Source organism: Penicillium angulare (genome assembly GCF_028827245.1).
Source record: "Penicillium angulare strain IBT 27051 chromosome Unknown utg000003l_segment0_segment0, whole genome shotgun sequence".
Classification (NCBI taxonomy): Eukaryota; Fungi; Ascomycota; class Eurotiomycetes; order Eurotiales; family Aspergillaceae; genus Penicillium; species Penicillium angulare.
In genome coordinates this window covers 4,274,613-4,293,178 of record NW_026623162.1, presented here as the reverse complement: position 1 = coordinate 4,293,178, position 18,566 = coordinate 4,274,613, and the positions used below count along the sequence as shown (strand labels likewise).

At 47.3% G+C, this 18,566-nt stretch overlaps 4 protein-coding genes across 4 annotated transcripts; 1 reads left to right on the top strand and 3 right to left on the bottom strand.

Moving 5' to 3' along the window:
* Window positions 1-928: 928 nt before the first annotated feature.
* Window positions 929-5,167, bottom strand: N7478_003718 (uncharacterized protein; the record flags this gene model as incomplete). The annotated part of the gene is made up of 4 exons (XM_056919932.1): window positions 929-3,256; window positions 3,348-4,625; window positions 4,670-5,013; window positions 5,080-5,167. 4 exons carry the CDS (start codon window positions 5,165-5,167, stop codon window positions 929-931), a joined length of 4,038 nt encoding a protein of 1,345 aa, XP_056783090.1.
* Window positions 5,168-9,029: 3,862 nt separating this feature from the next.
* Window positions 9,030-9,533, bottom strand: N7478_003717 (uncharacterized protein; the record flags this gene model as incomplete). The annotated part of the gene is made up of 1 exon (XM_056919931.1): window positions 9,030-9,533. The coding sequence occupies one exon, from the start codon at window positions 9,531-9,533 to the stop codon at window positions 9,030-9,032; it is 504 nt and encodes a 167-aa protein (XP_056783089.1).
* Window positions 9,534-11,870: 2,337 nt separating this feature from the next.
* On the bottom strand, window positions 11,871-13,184 carry N7478_003716 (Nucleotide-binding alpha-beta plait; the record flags this gene model as incomplete). The annotated part of the gene is made up of 1 exon (XM_056919930.1): window positions 11,871-13,184. The coding sequence occupies one exon, from the start codon at window positions 13,182-13,184 to the stop codon at window positions 11,871-11,873; it is 1,314 nt and encodes a 437-aa protein (XP_056783088.1).
* A 2,081-nt stretch (window positions 13,185-15,265) lies between these two features.
* On the top strand, window positions 15,266-15,871 carry N7478_003715 (uncharacterized protein; the record flags this gene model as incomplete). Its single annotated transcript, XM_056919929.1, has 2 exons — window positions 15,266-15,497; window positions 15,831-15,871. The coding sequence occupies 2 exons, from the start codon at window positions 15,266-15,268 to the stop codon at window positions 15,869-15,871; spliced, it is 273 nt and encodes a 90-aa protein (XP_056783087.1).
* Window positions 15,872-18,566: the final 2,695 nt, after the last annotated feature.

The following is an 18,566-nucleotide window of genomic DNA, read 5'->3' as shown; positions in this document are numbered from 1 at the left end:
TGAATAGCCACCACATTTCATTTTTCACCCGATACTAAAGACAGCACAGGTAATTTAAATTTTCTACTCGATACCCTAAGAGCTAGGGCCTGCTAACTCGATTTCAATATAACAGATCATCCCACCTCCAAACAATAGCAGATTTACCCTTATAGCGCTTCGATACCGAGCCGAGCAATTCCTTGCAAACTCCAGCTGCTTTCCACAACCAGATGTAGCGATTTCAGAGCAAGGAGGGGATTTGATGGGAGCAATCAACAGTCACAGGCTAATGTTGGTCCAAATGGAGAAGAGGCTGGCCGAACCTTGATTCCAAAGATTGCCACTGTAACAAAGACTTTGCAGGGGAAGTGTAGTCTTAAAAAAGTCCTTTTATATCACTCACAACGATCAAATATTTCTATGTGCTTATCTCGCTCTTATATATTTTTCAACACTTTCGTTTCCATGTTTCTAAAGCCGCCCCATTGCCTGGTTGCACATATGTTTAGTCATCACATTAATGGAGCAATCAAATAATTGATCCGTGTCCGATCCTGCTAAAGGGACGGAAATATGGAGAGAAAGAGGGAACGTGGGGTCGAGCTCGGATCTAAGCCCTTCCGGGCGGTGAAGGCGGGTCTAGGCCTCGCCAAACCCGCCCCAAAACCCAGACCCGCCCACGAAAACCCGCCCTGTTGAAAATATCCCGGTTGCTGAGATAATAATAAGGCTGGGGACACGTGCATATACATATATACTTGACTCAGTCTACTTGTATCTTAGACAATCAATACGTTTAACACAACACACAATCGATCCCTCAATAATACAAAACACTGGAGTATCACTTAATAGTTCAACAACCCGCGATGGGTAACCCGTGGGCGGGTTGAAAAATGAAAACCCGCCCCAAACCCGCGTTTGGCGAGGTCTAGGCGGGTCCATATCACGTGACACGTCTTTCAACAGATCCCTGGTGTGCCAGAGGAACAAAAGAGGTCGGATCAGGGGCAAGCCAAAACACTAAAACCTGACCAGAATCACTTCCGATTGTCACCCTTCCTCCTGAAATATCGAAGCAGCGATCAATTTGATAATCAGGAGGTCGACATTTTATAGGCAGCCAAAGCAAAGGGTCACCGTTCCAACTGATCCAAGTCGACCAATTGCAATGATCTGAGAGCAGTCCATAGCCACGGACCGTACCCCTTGGTCCTGATTTTTCTGCACTTGACTCAACTTCCTTTTCCTGGTATCCATGTTCCATTGCGCCTAAGTTGATGGTACCCCATGGCGTTTTCAGAATGTTTGGGCTCATCCTGTCAAACTGGATGAAAGGGGCTCCGAAATCCAGCCTTTTCAGGCACTCACCAGTGACTGGATTCCAGATGGTTATGAATGTTTCAGAAGCAGATGCCAACTGATTTTCAAGAGGTGACCATGCTATACTTAGGACAGGCCAATCATGGTTCCTGCCATGCTGAAGTGTTTGCGTAATAATTCCTGTGGCTGGATCAAAGATGAGTATTCGTTCAACGCATGCAAAGGCTACTTTGTGGTCATCAATGGACCAACCAGAGGGGAATCGCGAGCTCATTATTTGGAGGTCCTTGGGATATCCCAGTCTACTTCCAAATTCCTGGCTAGCCTCTTGACGGATCTCGATATATTGCTCACCAGCAGCGGCAAGATTCCAGCCCCGCACTGTAAGATAACTAGTTCTGAAATCACAATGAGCTGATACCGACACAACATGAGACCCGCTGTTGGACCAAGCCATCGACTGAAACTCAAGACGATCATGATGTCCCACATGCAGTTCATAGACTAGCTGTCCGCTATCTGCAAGACAGATCTTTATAGTTCCATTCCTTGAAGCTATTGCAATAAGACAGCCATCGGGACTCCAAGAAACGGCGTGACCAGAGAAAAAGATGCCTTTGAACGAGGAAACCAATTTATCAGTGACAACATTCCAAATATGAACCGCAGTCTCGTGGACGGTGGCCAGATGAATGTCGTCTGGGGACCAGAGTATTTCATAGACAGAATCGGAAATATCAGATAATGATGAACTCTTAAAGAAATCCGGCTCCCATATATTGATTAATGGCTCGGATGAGGATGACGCAAATCGCTTTTTGTCGGGAGACCAGCATATTTGCGAAACACTCTCTTCCACTTCAAAAAGGCAGAGAAGCTCTCCAGTTCTTGGATCCCGAATTCCGAGATCCATACCTTCCGAGCTTGCAACGGCAAGCTGTCCTCCATCGGGCGACCATTCGATCACAGGGATTTCAACACCAGTAGTTTCAAAAGCGGAAAGAGCCTCCCCATCGACAAGGTCCCAAAGGTGGACCCAGCCATCTTCCGTTGTTGTCGCCAAAAGTTGACTGTCTGGAGACTCGAAATATGCAACATTCTCGCCCCTCAAGGCGACAAACTGATTTTCCAACTCGATACTTTTAACCAGTGCCCCGGCATTGGTATCCCATATCTTGACGGCTGGCGGATCACCACTTCCGATGAGAACAAGCCAATCATGGTACTGGGACCAAAATACTCGTTCTAATGTCTGCTCGGGTAGCTCGGGTAGCTCGAATGACTGAGGATGGGCATGTTGACTTTCAAATAGGTCAAAAACCATGAGACGGCTGTATGTTGGGCCATAATCATCATCATCATCATCATCATCATAATGATATTGCAGTGTCGCGAGCTGTTCCCCATCTTTAGACCAGGAGATGGAGGATGGGATGTGGCGGTTACCATCATCTACTGTGATCGATTGCAAACATTTTCCCGTGTGACAGCTCCATACCGTGAGTTTATCTGGTGCCAAGAATGCGATTCTGCTTTTATCAAACGACCAGGCCATACATCGGTAACGCAAGGCGGATTCAATTTGATGAAGGAAGACAGAAGAAATACAGTGGCCAGTATTGGTGTCGAAAGTTTTTAGGAAAGAGCTTCCAGTGACATACATCATATGCTTTCCATCCTGCGACCAGGAAAGAGCTAGAATTGAGCCACCAGACGTTTCAATGGTATGGGTAGATGAATTCCAGGTATGCCGTATGATCGGTGGTTTGATGAGCCAGCTTGCTCTTTCTTTTTCGTAAAGCTTCAACTTGACAATATTATTGTCTGGGCTGAAAATTAGGCATGAGCTATAAATCTGTAGCGGGTACCTCTCGATTGCTTCTCTATGAAGTTGAATGAATAAGCAAGCATCGGTCACAAATCTCGAGAGCTCGGTGGAATGGCAGGCTGTCTGTTAAAAATGTACTTATCAGCAGACAGTACTTGGAGTTTTCCAGATCGGCCATTTGTCTATCAGTCCCTCACTTCAATACCAAAAATACATGGCTAGGCCCAAGTACTTGAAAAGATGGGGTTCCCAGGCTGTAATATAGTTGTCTCCTCAACCAAATTGAAGGAGTACGCAACCATTCAAATGTTTGAAGTGGAGAGAGAGAGGAGCTGAGAACACTGACCTGGAGCAAGCTCTCCAATTTTCGCATCATTTCGAACCCCCTCCAAGTACAGCGAAGAAGACATAATGCCTCTACCCAATGGAGGAACTTTTCTGAAAGAAATGAAGCTATCGCGAGACTTTCAATCATCAAATCACAGCCAAGAAGGTGATCAATCCAATATATGGAGGCGTATCGGACTGATGCCAATGGATCAGGTGTTGGCGAAGTGAACTCCTTAAATGAGTGTACATAGTCACTAGCAGGATGTTTGAGATGATATATGTCCTGTCGCAATGTTCTTTTTATCAATTTTAGGCACGCGTGTAGGATCCTTTGGTGCTCATTCTTGATCTCAGAGGAGTATAATGATCGATTGTCAAGTAGAAATTCCCTTGCCGACTGGTGGATCCAAAGTACCTTATCTCCTCGGATACTTAAGAATGAGCCACAGAGCTTGACTATATGCATTAGGATCTGATGGTTCCTTGATGATCGAGAGGGCAAAGTCACAAAGGTTGGAAGCTCGTCTAGTGTCAATGGTCGGAATACTGTTGACAAGGTTGATAAAAGCTCCTTGCAAAGCTTTGCCTCCTCTGATCGGTTGATTTTCTCAATCATTCGCTGGTAGAAATGAGTGAGGCTAGGGGGAAATGTTGCCAATTTCTCTTCGACCCGCCAACTTGACGTTTCCATCAATTGGTCGCAGACCAGCGCCACCCACAAGAATGTTTCACTTGAATTAGAAGTAAGATAAGACTCGACAATGTCTTGAGTATGTAAATCATAGCTCTTTTGCTTTGCCAGTAGATCAACTTTGGAACGGATAAATGCATCCACCGCTATCCCAATAGACTCTTGGTTCATCTCAAGAGAAAGCACCAGACAACGGGACATTAAAAGCTGCTCCTCAATTTCAGGCCAGTCTCGGCTAGACACAATCCATCTCACCTTCTGGTTTATAGATGATCTTCTCACAAAGTCTATCAATTGTGAACGTCCACTCGTACATTCATCCAGAGCATCCAAGATAAAGACCACTCTCTGTAAGTTATCGTCTTTCATAATATCAAAAAGTATCTCGGAAAGAGCTTCCCAGGAGTTTTTACCTCCAAAGATCTCTCTTCTCGATCCCATCGATCTCGCACATGAGACAGCAGTTTCGGCCTGCTTTCAACTAGCAGGAATATCAAACCTCTGAGCACACATACTGCACTCCGCAGCTCAGGCTCGTCGGTTTGACAAAAGAAAAATGATAAGGCTACATCATCAGCAGATATGGCTTGTAATTCATCGATGATGCCGCACAAGAGCATGGTTTTACCCTTTCCTGGGTCCGCTTTTATCCAAAGGGGCCGATTATCTTCATGGCCCCCCTCTTTATCCACTCCACATGCCTGCTGCCATTGAATGAACTCTGGGTTGGACAGGATCCAGCGATAAGACTCTTTAAGCAGCCCACCCTTGAATGATTCAATCCTGGCCTTGTCATCTTTGGGGTTCGTCACTCCCAAATCTCGTAGACATTGGTGGTTCAGCGTGGCCTGGGAGGGTCCTAGTGGAAAAAAGAGAAATTTAATTAGCTGGGCCACTGAGCTGGCAAATCAAAGTTTAAACGAACTTTCGTGAATGTGAAAGTTTGCCATGCCATTGAGGTTGCCAATCTGAACTCCAGAGTTGTTTGGACCGAAAATTATATGGGAGGCCATGATGTACACAGCGTGTTCATGCTTCGTAAAATTTAAATTCGAAAGGGAACAAAGCCGTCATGTGCGAGAGACTGAAACTGATACTATGACAAGTAGGATGTCTCGGTAGGAACCCTGGAAGTGTTGGTGAGATTACCCCTCAACCCAACTGAGGCAATCACGTGTGCCTAGCGCTTAACTAACCCCACATAATGCTGTATCGCCCAGTGATCATGAATATTTGTATGGGGGCTAAAAAAGCGATTTTTACAGGCAGCTTAGTCTATCGCGCCGTATACCGTAAAAGGCTTTAGATACTATCAATCCGTTCTGTATAGCCTGCGGGAAGATCCCGAGCTGATAAATGCGGAGGAAATGTGGAAGAGAGGGCCAGGACCTGAATAGAAAATAGATAGAGAGAGAGAGGTGTAGATGGCGCTGGGAGTTGAAATCTGGACTCAGTGATTGCTTAGTGAGTGCTCAGTGAGCCTGAGCCTGATCGCCCTTATTAAAGCGGCGTTGGCCGAATTGGTCAGCCCCACTTGTCAGGAGAAATCCAGTACGTATAGCTACATACATAGGAGGGACGTGCGAATCCAGCAACCTTCTGGCCAACCAAGCAGGCGAGTTATGACATCATCATACATAATAATATGTGATGAAGCGGGGCCTACACAACAAATTAGGATCTAGCGTAAAGGACTAGAGCTTCGTCCACAACAGACAAATACTTCCAAAAGAGGGATTAATGGTTGATGGAGAGCTCTATCCGACTTGCACATTCAACTCCCGCCTAGGGCCGGAGAGGGCCGACACCCGCAGGGTGGCCCCGTATACCGAAGGCCCGCCCGAACCAAACGCCACAACCCCCGGAGGGAAAGTCTAGAATGGTCGCGCGGGCACATTGGGAGCGACCGGAGGGAGCGGACAACTATCGACACGTTCTACCTAGTCAGGGCCTGATATTCCCACGGGTGATTTGGGAATGGGGGCCTTTCAAGAGTCAAGCTCCAGGCTCTGATCAAATGAATCTCTTCTCACAACATCGTTCCAAATCTTTCAAAGTGGAGACTTGGCATCATGGAACGAGGTTGATTCCAAGCAGAATCTTAGAATGATAGAGCCCGTACGCTTAGTGTGCGACCTTTCATTACAATAACCAGCGCGGCTCGGACGGAAACATTGGACGTAGCTGTAATACGTCTTAACACTGAATTTTCACTTCTTGAAATTACTATTGGAGAAGGCCTTCCCATGTAGACCTGAGATCTGAATAGTTGACTCTCGTCGAATTTCCCGGACAAGAGGATTGGAGGAAGTCCCAAGACGACGATAGTGGGTTGATCTTGCCCGTCGCCTATGGGAGGCACCGCCGGCAATTGGAAATTGCCTCGCCGACCCCCCTGAAGGGGGTCTCTGGGGGACCCCGCCTCCCGGCTCGAGGGCGCTTGGGCAATGAATCAAATCCGGATGAGGCCGCAGTTTGGAAAAGTGATAACTGTGGATGGCTAGCGTGGCTCCCTGTCTCACCTCACCCAAGTCAACACCCACACGAAATGAACAGTTTAGGACACGACCTGCTGTTGGGTCCGCATTATGCATTCTGGTGCGCATCCCACTGTCGACATTGGCGTTTATGATGCGTCTGCGGTATGATTGATTGTTGAGTCGCAGAGGTGAGACATGATGACGTATGCTGCGAGAGGACCAAGTTGATTGGAAACTTGATTCGACACATGGAGATCTGAGGAGCCAATTCCAATGATGCGGCTCCGTTCCGGCACCAGCCTCAACACGCCAGCGTCGTGTTTATGTGGCTGCGTGGACTTTCCGGTGGGCCGACTTATGAAGCAACTTCAAACATAAAGACAGTGCCAACCTTTCCTGTGCCTTGTGATTTTTCAAGACGGCCTACATTGACGGAAGCAGACTTGGCCCGACGCGCCGCTGACTGGACTTGCCACAGCTAGCTTCGCTAGTGCATGCGTGACGTCATTTCCCAAACGCGTCTCCGCCGGCCTTCTTCGCGATGAGTTGATCTCACAAGTGAGCATCAATGCAAGAACTTTGAATTTCCACGAAGATTGGATCATTTTACTTTGCGCTTTTCCAGCGGCTAGTTTTTCTTTATTGTGTCTTCTTGCTGGGGCTACACCATCTCGCACACTTAATGATATCGACGTTTGTCAGCGGGAAACCGTCAGACAAATGGAAAGGAGGCCAGCAGCGAGCTTCAATGGTTCCAATATTGCATTAGGGAGGGCAACTTGGGTCTTGACCCAGTTCAAGCGAATCAAGCAAACAGACTCGTAACCAATTTTGAGGGCGCTGCGTTGGCAGGGATGCGACGTTCAACAGTGGGATCAGCAGCAAGGCCAATCGAAAACCTGACTTCATGAGAGTTCTTCCATACATGATGGAGACACAATGCCGCCGCATAGCGAGTTATAAGATTTCACCGCGTTGTTGAAGCGAAAGGTCAACTAGTCTGACTTCCATTGGGGTAGCTCACAAGCGCAACTCGCCCTGATAGGGCTTTAACGGTGTGGTATTCGAACTTACCTACTCGCTTAGCTTTTTTGTCTAGAACGAAAGGGCCGGGCTCTACCAGATACCAATACATTACCGTGGAATATAATTTGTGACACGAGCGCTGCCGGGTGGGCTCTCGTGGGATTTCCTGAGGACGGGCATCCATCGCGACCACAAAGCTTGAAGTCACAGTTTTGACATTAGAGGCTTCTCTAACGGAGGTCTTACCATGCTGGATACTTGTACCAGTCGGCTATTAGTTGTCTACTATGATCTAAATGAGCTCGGTGGTGGTTTCACTGCAGCAAATCTCGGTCGGAGTAGAGGCCAGGCAAGGAAGTCGCTTCCCTGCCCATGGCGGGTGGTTCTGCTATGTGTGATGCACGATTTTCCTAGGCGCGTCTACGGGGGAACCCATCGCCAAACATTCAGTCCCATTCTGGCGTCCTTGCGAGAGGCGTCCTTATATGGCCAGGCGGCTCTCAGTGTTTCAACAATTGATCATTGGAGAGATCACTGCCCGTTCCTGACGTGAAATGGAACATCTATCGGTCTATTTGCCATCGCCGCACGCTTGACCTTCCGTACGATGCCGTCTACCGCTGTCTGACCCCTGAGCGACAATTCGAGCCGAAAGGACAGAGCCACCTTCAAATGCCAGGAATAAGGGTTCCTTTCACAGAAGGACACTGTTTCCTCGCAACTGGATAAAATTCGATGTGCGAAATTGTACTCTGAAAGCGAGTCGGCATGTATTGCTCTCTATTGACTGATATGCCTATAATACACCGGCGGGAATGGCTGGCTCAACTCCTCGATGTTCGGGCTAAAGTATCCTCAAACCTAGACAAATGGGAGGGCAGATGATAGAGTAGCCTGGGGTCACTGAGGATTCACTCTTTTGACACTCAGAATACAATTAGTCTTTGATTTCCGCTTCAGCTCGGAGCTCCTGATCGATTCACGGGTCGCCTTCCATGAGGCCAAACCAAACCCCCTCCCATTCAAAGCTACCCATTTGATTCCTTCGAAATCTAGGTGATCGGCGGAGTGGCGTAGATGGGCGTCCCTCTCTGACCAGTCTAGCTGACCTGCGGGGTAGCGTTCGAGGTCTCTCTGGTTGCACTGCTTCCGCTTGCGAAATATGTCCTGGAATGGACCTGTATACAGAAGGGGGGTATTCCGCTGACGGAATATCGCATGGGGCAACTGTGGTGACACTCCAGCTTCTGGCTGTATCAATGCTCATTCGAATCTTCGATGGCCAGCCACGAAACAAGGCGTCTTGAGGCTCTTCACTTCGGCTGCGTCTCATTAGTAACCATTTTTTTGAGAGACGCGTTCATTGCACTTACCAGACGCAGCATGACTCGTGCAACTCAGGCCTGCATTGCTTCAACCACTCCTCCATACAACCCAAGTGTGACAATGCTTGGTAGCGTCGACACCGTAGAATTACATTTTCGTCGATAGGATTCCCATTTTCGGCGAGACAAAATATGCAGTATATGTCATCGACGTCTGTGCCGATTTCTAGACGGCGGACCTTAACGCCCTGTCTCCCCGGCTGTATGCGGGAGGTCAAGGTCGAGGCGGCGCTCTCAAGAGGATCAGTGAGGTGATTCAACTCGTGATGATCCACCGCATCCGCAGAAACGCTCCCGGCTCGATTTTCGTACGACACCTGGTCGGCCATGTCTTCGCCATTGAGCTCTTGCATAGAGGTGGTGCTTGCGTGGGCCAGCTGTGATTCTGCCTGCGCACGGCTGTTGATAAAAATCTCGCCAGGCCGCTCATCGAGATTTCTTCCGCGATGCCAAACACGAAGAAAACCAACAAAAATCTCGCGCCGCATCGAATGTTTTGGAAGAGCATCGTCAGGCCGGAGTCACCGGTATAGTGCGAGGAGGCGTTCTTGCCCGGGCTTTATAGATGGTCTCCCAATGGCTTATCACTACCGGGTCGTACGCAAGAGACTGGCTACATTCACATATTCTACCAGTGAACCCACCTACATTCCTCACTCAGCAACATCCTATGTCTCTGCCTTCAGATGACGGCGGTAGATGATCTCCTTGGCCGTTTGGGGGACACAATTTGATTACTACATAGGGAGTCTGCTTTGATGGGGGTTGGCTAAGTGTGAAAGATCGCCGTCAACTTGGATCTGTTTCACCTAATGAGGCCTTGACTCCCTGGAAGATCAACCTAGCGTGTGAGGATCTCACGTATCGTTGGATGAGGAGTGTGTCTTCCGAATGAATAATCAATATTAAGAAAGCTATAGTCGACTCTAGATATAAGACGTAGCGCGAGGAAGCAAAAGAAAGGTAGCTTCCTCGCGTTCAGGGACCCCAGATAAGCAAGCTATGTGGGTCCACCTCCACTTATCATGTATACTTCATGTCAATCTCTGACAGGGAGCAACAAAGCTCTTAGGACCTAATGATACATTCCTGGGCTTGCTTCGGCTGGTCATGGGAATCTGTAGCAGGTTTCTAAGAACAAACTGACCTCCCAAGAGCAATAGTATCCCGACCAGCGAGCCCAGAATCGCATTCTAACTCGGGACACTCCATTCGATCCCAGAGAGCTTACGGCCATCTTCAGGAACTGCATATGTGATCCCAGGAGCAACAAAGCTCCCGGGAACAAGCAATCTTGTCCCCGCAGACGCTTCCTTCAATCCCAGAGACTGTTCCCACGGTCCTGGGAATCTGTAGCAGACAACCTATAGGCTTCTTTCCTTTGGTCTAGGGGGCACCATCTTGTCTTGGGCCTGCTTTATCGTCGAGGCGGTAAAGTAAATGCATGAATATTTTGACTAGGAGTAAATAATATAGAAGGAGAATTTGATAACCTCGATGATAACGTGATCGGTGGTTCCTAACGATGCCCCTGTTAAGTGACTTTCCTCACACGGAGTACCCAACGTAGAAGACATATCCTCTTAGTCCTGTCTTCGACGATCTCGGGGGCCTTACCTTTGATATCGGGCTTGTCGAGATAGCCTCCCCGGTAGCAGAAGTCGAGCATTTTCTTCAACAGTCCAGATTATCCTCAGGAATGTCGATTGTTCTGAACTGTGACTCCTGGATACTAAGTATTAGTCTAAGGGTCCAAATAATGGCGAATAACTGCCCAGGTAGCTCGAAAGAATATTGCTAAACAAAGTAAGCTTTGATTGAAATAGTCACCAACCCAGCCATGGCGCGGCAGACGTCTCTAAATAGAGAAAAAAAGAGATGACCCAAGGGCCTCGAAGATCGTAAAAGTATAATCTGACACGCAGGCTCGAAGGCTATGGTCCTCCCGGCATGTGTCCGCAAGTGCATCTCGTGCAGAACGGACAATTCGCAAAATTACATCTTCGGTCCATCAAGTGCGAGCCCGTAAAATGCCTCCTCACCATTCTAATTGGCGTATGTCTGGGGGTATTAGAAGCATGCGAATGTTAGCTCTATATTCGGGATAGGTTTTCCGCCAGCGATATATCTTTCCTCCTGCGGCGTAGTCGGCGGCGTATCGGTTTTGACCTTTTGAGCTGGCGGAGAGGGAACTACATCGTCATCGTCGGACGGCGCAGAGCGTTTCCGTCGTCCCCGAGGTCCACCCTCCTGAAAGCCGCAAATTTATATTCCAGCAGCAACAGCTTTGTTGCGCCGCGTCCACTCGTCTTCTAATTAATCGGTGGTGGGCCAAGTAAAAAACGTCTCCACGAGAAGAATCTGTTCCGATGGCATTTCAAACTCCTTCTGTAATACCTCGCGCGCAGGTTCATCACTGACAGCCCAGCCAGCTGTCTTTCAATGTCAATCACCGCCTGCTTGTAAATGCCACAGCAGGCATAGAGAAAAAAGGCACTGAAGTATAGCTGGGTCATGCATTGGGTACCCACGATATGATCAGTGAAAGCGGAGGCTTGGAGCTCGGGGGGACTACAGAATTTTAGAATACAGACAGTGCGGGAGGTGTCTCATCTATATATAGATGCGAGACATGCCTTTCAGATTAATTAACGATGTTGAAAGAGATAACCTTGATTCGAATGGGAAATATATAGCGTGAGCAAGCGAAAAACAGGCGTTCCAGATTGGGCCAGCAGGCCTTTTTCCACTGCTTATCCCGCGTTGATACGATGAAGCCGGATTATGTATGGGAGGTACTGGAAACCGGGACGCCTAACAAACATTCAACACATTGTGTCAAATAGCTCAATGAGTTTCTGTCCGACTGTCGGCTCAAGCTCGGTCCCGTCATGAGCAATTTTCACCTCACGATTGCTATTCCATGGATTTCTTAGGCCCCGAGTGCGATGAAAGGGAACTCGGTTGTACGATAACCACTGGACATGGAACGGTTTGCCAAATGCCTGCATCTCTTCATCGGATTTTTCATCGGCGCGCTGCTCGCTGTGTCTCTCCAAGGACTCGACTTCCCAAAATATTGTGTCCCGACCAGTATCGTGGACAATCTGGCCTCTGGGCGCCGTTAAAGAAGCCACTGTTGGAGTCACAACTAGACTTCCAGGTCTTCTAGCCATCGACTCGTGCTGTAGCGGCAATTTGAATGCAGGTCCTCCATTATCAGCGATCGGTGATGACATGCGGGCATATCCAAAATATTCACCGGACCTGTTCGCTGAAAAAATAAGGTAAACGTGGTTGGTGTTCCCAAAAGCGTGGTTCAACTTGAACTCGTTGTGGATCTGGGTTGTCCAAATCCCACTCTGCTTGCTTAATTCCAGGTCATTGACGGTCAAGCTTTTGATGATGAAATATCTTTCTGAAAAGTGGGGGCTCTCATTGGGAAACTTTGCGATGGCATCGCTTACTGCTGCCATGTGTTTTTCTTGAACGCCCAATGTCTCGCATGGCTGCTGTGAAGGAAAAGCGACAGCCTCATGTACAGAATCTAGTTCTGTGATAGATTTGCGGGGTCGGCATACTAGACGCACATCTTGGAATACTGAGTGATGGAGTCTTGCCAAAGCGGTAGCTGAGGCCGCCGCGGACCGGTAATTCACAAATGCACAGTTACTTTTGGATATCAAAAATACGCTTTCGATATCTTCAGTGGCCCCTTGAGAACAGTAATCTTTTAACTCCGTCAAATCTACCATGCGCGGTAGATTGCCTACCCAGAGCGGATGGGATTGTTTGGGTTTTCGTAATGGCCTGTGCACCGTATCCGGACTGACTGGCTTTGAATTGGCCAAAAGAGCATGTGTCGGAACATCAGCGGTGTAAACCCCTGAGCTTCTTGGGTTTGAACCATCTACAATGGTTCTCGAAACGTTATATTCCTTTTCGGTTGTTTGCTTGCAGATGCTGCTCTCTGACATGCATGAAGTCATTCGAACGCCCAGGGAAATCTGGTGGGAGTTAGGCCCATAGGTTGGGGGTGGACTAGTCGCGTAAAATGGCTGACTTGTATAGAATGCTACACATGGGACCTGATAGCCATCCCCGTACAAAGGCGACGGTCCGGAGATCCCATAGCCCATGCCCCATTGTCGAGGCGGGGGATATGAAGGTATGTATATGTGCGAGGGTGGTCCTCGAAAAGCTCCACCTCTCTCTTTCGGTGCGGTACTCATATAGTGGGGTAGTAATCGAAGCCTCAAAACTGAACCTGCAAGCTATTGATCATATGTCACCTTCTGCGGCCGAGCTTGTAGCGCGAAGGTAGTGTCTACCATCTCTGAATACGCAGTCAAGTTACAAGACAAAACAACACGTGATCTGCAGCCGAAACCGGTATATGCAAGGGGAGCATGAAAAACCAACCCCCTGCAAAAATTACAGGGGGTTGTTGACCACTTCCGGGGCATTCATTCTCCTTTGCTCCACCTTCCCTCACGGGCATGGGCTAGGGGAATGAAACTTCTCGGATTGAGATTGGTTCCTCTTTAAGCCAGGAAATCGCTGTGAAGAAATGTTGGAGTTCTCTTCTCACTTGGCTGACAGGAGCAGGTCTGTTGCCCTTGATACCGGACTTCTCAGGAGCGTCCACAGCTTCCCCTCTCTTTACGAGTGTGCCGTCAGTTTTGAGAGCACGTAGAATAAATCATACTTGCACAAAAAAGAGGAGGCTTGGAGGTTTGCTACACACTTATAACGATATCGATTGCCTTATTCATGATCTTTGCCATATACTTACTGCTCGTCGGGGACCCTTCTCGCTTTGAATTGAACATTAGGCAAATCGATCGACTCATGCTCCTTAGCCTCAAAGATTTGAACAACTGTGAAGGGCTATATACGCATAAATCCCACAGGAACATATTTTAGCAATGACTCCCATGTACTGGATTGTCTGTATCATCTTTCGATGTGCCTGCCGATTTGAAATGGCCTATATTTTTAAGCCTGCCTTTTTCCAGCGGACCCGCTCCAATTGTAGACTTGATTTCTGTAGATACAAAGTCTGTATATCTAAATAGACATGCAATACTCATGTGCTCCCATTTATGAGGGTACTAAGTTCATTTGCGTCGTTCTATTTCAATCGAGCTCCACCAATCACTAATGAAACCCTCAGAATACCGAGCCATCATTACTTGCACTCGGGCTCATGACCTGTTTTGGGATGATGCTAATCAAGTCAGAAAGCCCCACAGTTTGCTGTAGTCGATGGATGCCTTCCACAACCTCCGCTAAACGTGTATTGGCCTGATATTGGGACCACGAGTCCAAAAGTTTCTCGACTTCCTTCGCTCTTAGGGTAAACTCGTTCGCGGTTTTTGGCAAGCTCCCGTCCTTTAAATCCCTCCCGCCCGATAATTTTCACAGCTAGCAGGGCTTCCTGAAGCGTGCCTTTAAATGGGCATTTTGCTGTGATACTCGATGTAAAAGCCGGGCGCGATCGAGACAGTATTGGCTCGAGACGGAGGTAGGAATGGCGTGCAGCCCGTTTTTGGTGGCTGCGTTTTGAGCACATGGAAGGCACGGCAGTAAGAAATTTGTTTGCTATATGTTGATAGCAAGTTGATTCTGGTATTGTTAGCAATCATTACGAGAAAAGTCTTGTCACTCACCAGATACAGTCCCAAGAATTGCAAATATGCGTTCGAAGTCCTCCTTAATATAGCGGACCGCAGCTTCTCAATCGCTATAACTCGCATTATTCACGGCGGATATGACGTTCAAGCTACCTGACTCGATATCCTCCTCTAGGCATAAAGCAGTGATATGCTCAACTTCATCTTTGCTATGTGCAATGAATGCGAGCGCACCGGCAAGTTTACGCTCGGTGTCAGAAGATTCTGCAGATCGTCCTCTGGGGGCGGGTGGACAATGAGTGCGCTTACTCGATGGTGGCGCTGGTATCTTGCGAAGTAGGTAGTATACAGCTAAATTCTCGGCACAAACAATTTGTTATCGAAGATTGCGGACATTAGAAGAATGATGTTCTTGTAAGGATTCGGGAGCAAAGATATCCCGTGGAGAGTAGCTAGAAATTTAAATCTAAAGACCCCTGAGTTCTGTTTCCTATCCCCATTCCTTACCCCGCCTTGTGCGACCACAAAATCATTGGCTCTTGCTCAAGTCCACTTCGATTGGTCGGTCACTGACGCCCGCTCCCATGATTCCCAACGTCGCATTAATCTGGATTAGTCAACCAAGCAGAAAGACTGGATCTCCTTGGGAGGTCTGGATGCTGGCGTTGACTTTTAGGAAATTCTCTTCAAATTGCATGCAGGAGTTCGAATCTGGCTTTGACATTGCATTGGTTGCCTTAGAAATGAGAAAGGGATTAGGAAGGTCCGAAAAGGGTACCATGAAGAATCTTGGGACAGATGTTGACCCTCAGCCCGGTATGAACTTCACACTGTTCTTTTGATTTTTTTTTCCTGGTTGAGTTTCTGGTTGCATTTGAGTATGAGCGAGTCATTCAGTACAATTACGTATTGTACATATCGGAGATCAAAATTTGGCTTTGCGATTACAGGAATGGTAGGATACATCTTAGTCGCCCTATTCACTCCTACCTACTATGCGGGCACGCGCCTATTAACGCATCTCCCCTTGTCCTTCTACTCAGCTGATGAGATCGAACCAATCTATGACCCTCAAACCAATAACTTGATTGAGTGGTAAGCCATGTTGCACAACTTCTGTCGATTGTACAGTATAGCTAAACCACATAGCCTACAACATCATGAAACTGGTTCGCGAAGCTATTCTTTGACGCTGCTGGTAGCAGGATATCCTGTCGACGGTGCTGGTAGTAGGAATGGCCTCTGCCGGTCCAGCAGCTTATGGCGTTTGTCAAGCAAGGTGCTCATCAGTAGTGATGGCCTGTTATGCCGTAGCTGGTTCTACGTGGGGCGCAACACTTGGGCTTTCTGCGCCGGCTTCCGTCATCGCATGCAATTCGGCCTTTGGCACATGCCAAGCTGCCTGTGCCGCCGTTCTGATTGCTCCAACCTTATAACTACACGCTCCCAGATCTCGAGCCATATTCTAGTGTGAAATGGATCAATCTTCTCGTGCTCTACATCATTAGTCGCTTTCCCCGAAGCTTCAGACCCTTTGTTGTCCACCATTTCGTTTCTGGAGCATCGTCCAGTGTATCCCTGCATGTCGGAAATGCCTATAGCGATTTGTTCATTACTCAACACGCCTCAAGAGAATCTGCTGGCTACAGCTGTTGTACTATGGTCACTTCGTACCCGTCAAAAAAGGGTGCGAGATTTCCTATTTCAATATCGATTCGGCCGCCTGCATATGGCTCGAGACGGAGGTAGGAATGGCGTGCAGCCCGTTTTTGGTGGCTGCGTTTCTGACAATAGAATGAATGAAAAAAAAATATCATCATGCGGTTGAAGGTCAGACCGACTTCGAGGTGCACTGTACAATCATAGCGGGTAGTGCTAGCGACAATGAATCAAATCACAGGCGTGCTCGGGATTCAGAAGGAGCCATGCAGCTGTTTGCTCGCAGACAAACAGACTGCAGGGAACTTAGTTGATACGTAGGACTGTTCATTATTCTCTTCTTTTGCCACAAAAGACAATTTTGTGCCTTCTGCTTAAGGGTAGCCAAACCCCTTAACCGGCTCATTGGTCCCAGAATATATCGACTGCAGTGGAGTTCCCTAAATTTCCATGGAGATTCACGAGATACTTATACAGCAGGATGGTTATAGCTGCTGCCGAGTACAAAACGCCGGGTAAAGCCCTTCAGTCAACCCACCCCTGCAAGTGTGGATGGCCGCAAAAGTTTTGTTTTGTTTTGTTTGTTATTTTCTTATTAGTTACTTTCCAAAAGTTGTTGGACATCTTGCATTCTTGATCAAAGAGTCGAGTGAATGTACACAAAATGAAATACCGCATAAGTTATGTGTTTCCCATGAAAAGAATGTTACAGCGGCCCTCATTTTAAAAAGGGCTCGCTCAATGTAAGAATTACGCCAAGCCCTTGGCGATGGTACCCACGAACAATTGACAACACTTTGACAATCAGACCAATTCCGAGCATCGCTGTATAACAGTCAGGATGTGAATTATAAAAGAGTTCGCTTGACAAGTAACAGTTGTAATTCAGAGGAAATTGCTTGTTTGTTCCAGAGGGGACCTAGAGGCTATATATATGACGAGAATGTCAAGTTGATCGGAGATCAACCTGATTCTTCATACACATACTTCGGGGTTAATTCCGTTGGTTTGGCTTGATTCCTGGTCTGCACCAGCCTCAAATCACTACACTTTCCTCTTGAGACAAAGAGCGTCTTAAGATAGAGATTGATACTAGTCAATAGCGAAGCGGATACTGACTGAATCATGGCCCGCGCGGGATATACCGTTTTTGCAATCGGTTGTCTATCTGATTGGCTCCACGCTGCTACCCTTTGCTCCACTTTGGAGAACCGCTAATCGAATCAATCAATATCCACATAATCTGGGTCGCTCAAAACCTAGGCTCTTTTCTGCGAAATCAGAGATATCGACCTAGGTCTTGACAATTTTGAAGGCCACGCAAAAGAGTACAATAATGTTGCTTGTAACAGTGACAAGTCGCATCTTTTCTGCTTCTATTGATGAAGTAGGAATCCGATTAGCACCAAGATCACCCAGACTAGAACAACCCTAGTCATATCCAATCAAACACTCATAACATAGTCCGACATTTCAAGCTCGGCAATGATTGATAAATGAAATGTTTCCCGCATAGTTTCTGCCATGCAAACGTCGCGACCCACATTGGAGTTTTTGCTCAATATATTAGGCAGCAATAAGCGGCACGGGAAACTGTCGCCGATCCGGTATTGAATTCTTTCCTGATTGATTTGTCGCAGCACTTGAAGTTTCACCAACATACCTTTCGCCTTTCTGAACTAGCTACTTTGAAAGAGTAATTCCCTCAACGAATTATTTTGAAGCAGTCGTTTGAAATTCGAGCCCCTGTAGGATCACGTTTAGAAGAGTGATGGAAACTGAAGAGGCTACGGCTAGGCGCTATGTATTGTGTGGGATTTGCTTATATCCGGTTAACACCGCCGACTTTTGAGATGTGAAGTTTCAAGATATTTCCGTCAACATTGCTTTCTTCCACGATAATGTTCATATCCCTCAAAAAGAAATCTGTAAGGAATATTGCATGTTCTTAAGAGGAAGAAGGAGGAAATATTCGGATACGTTTAATATTTAGGACTTTTGATGTTCTGATAATATCAATTCTTGATGATTTTATTGCGCGGAATTATGCCAGTAGGCCTTCTCTATATCACGTAGCCATATTCAGTGCAAGTTGGATACATCACCCGAAACGAGTTTTGAGTTGCAAGTCATGCCCTTGGGGTAGTTTACCCTAAGAGATCCAACCCGGAGCATGTACTGAAGCACGACTAGTTTTACGGCCCGAGAACACATTATGTGAATGAA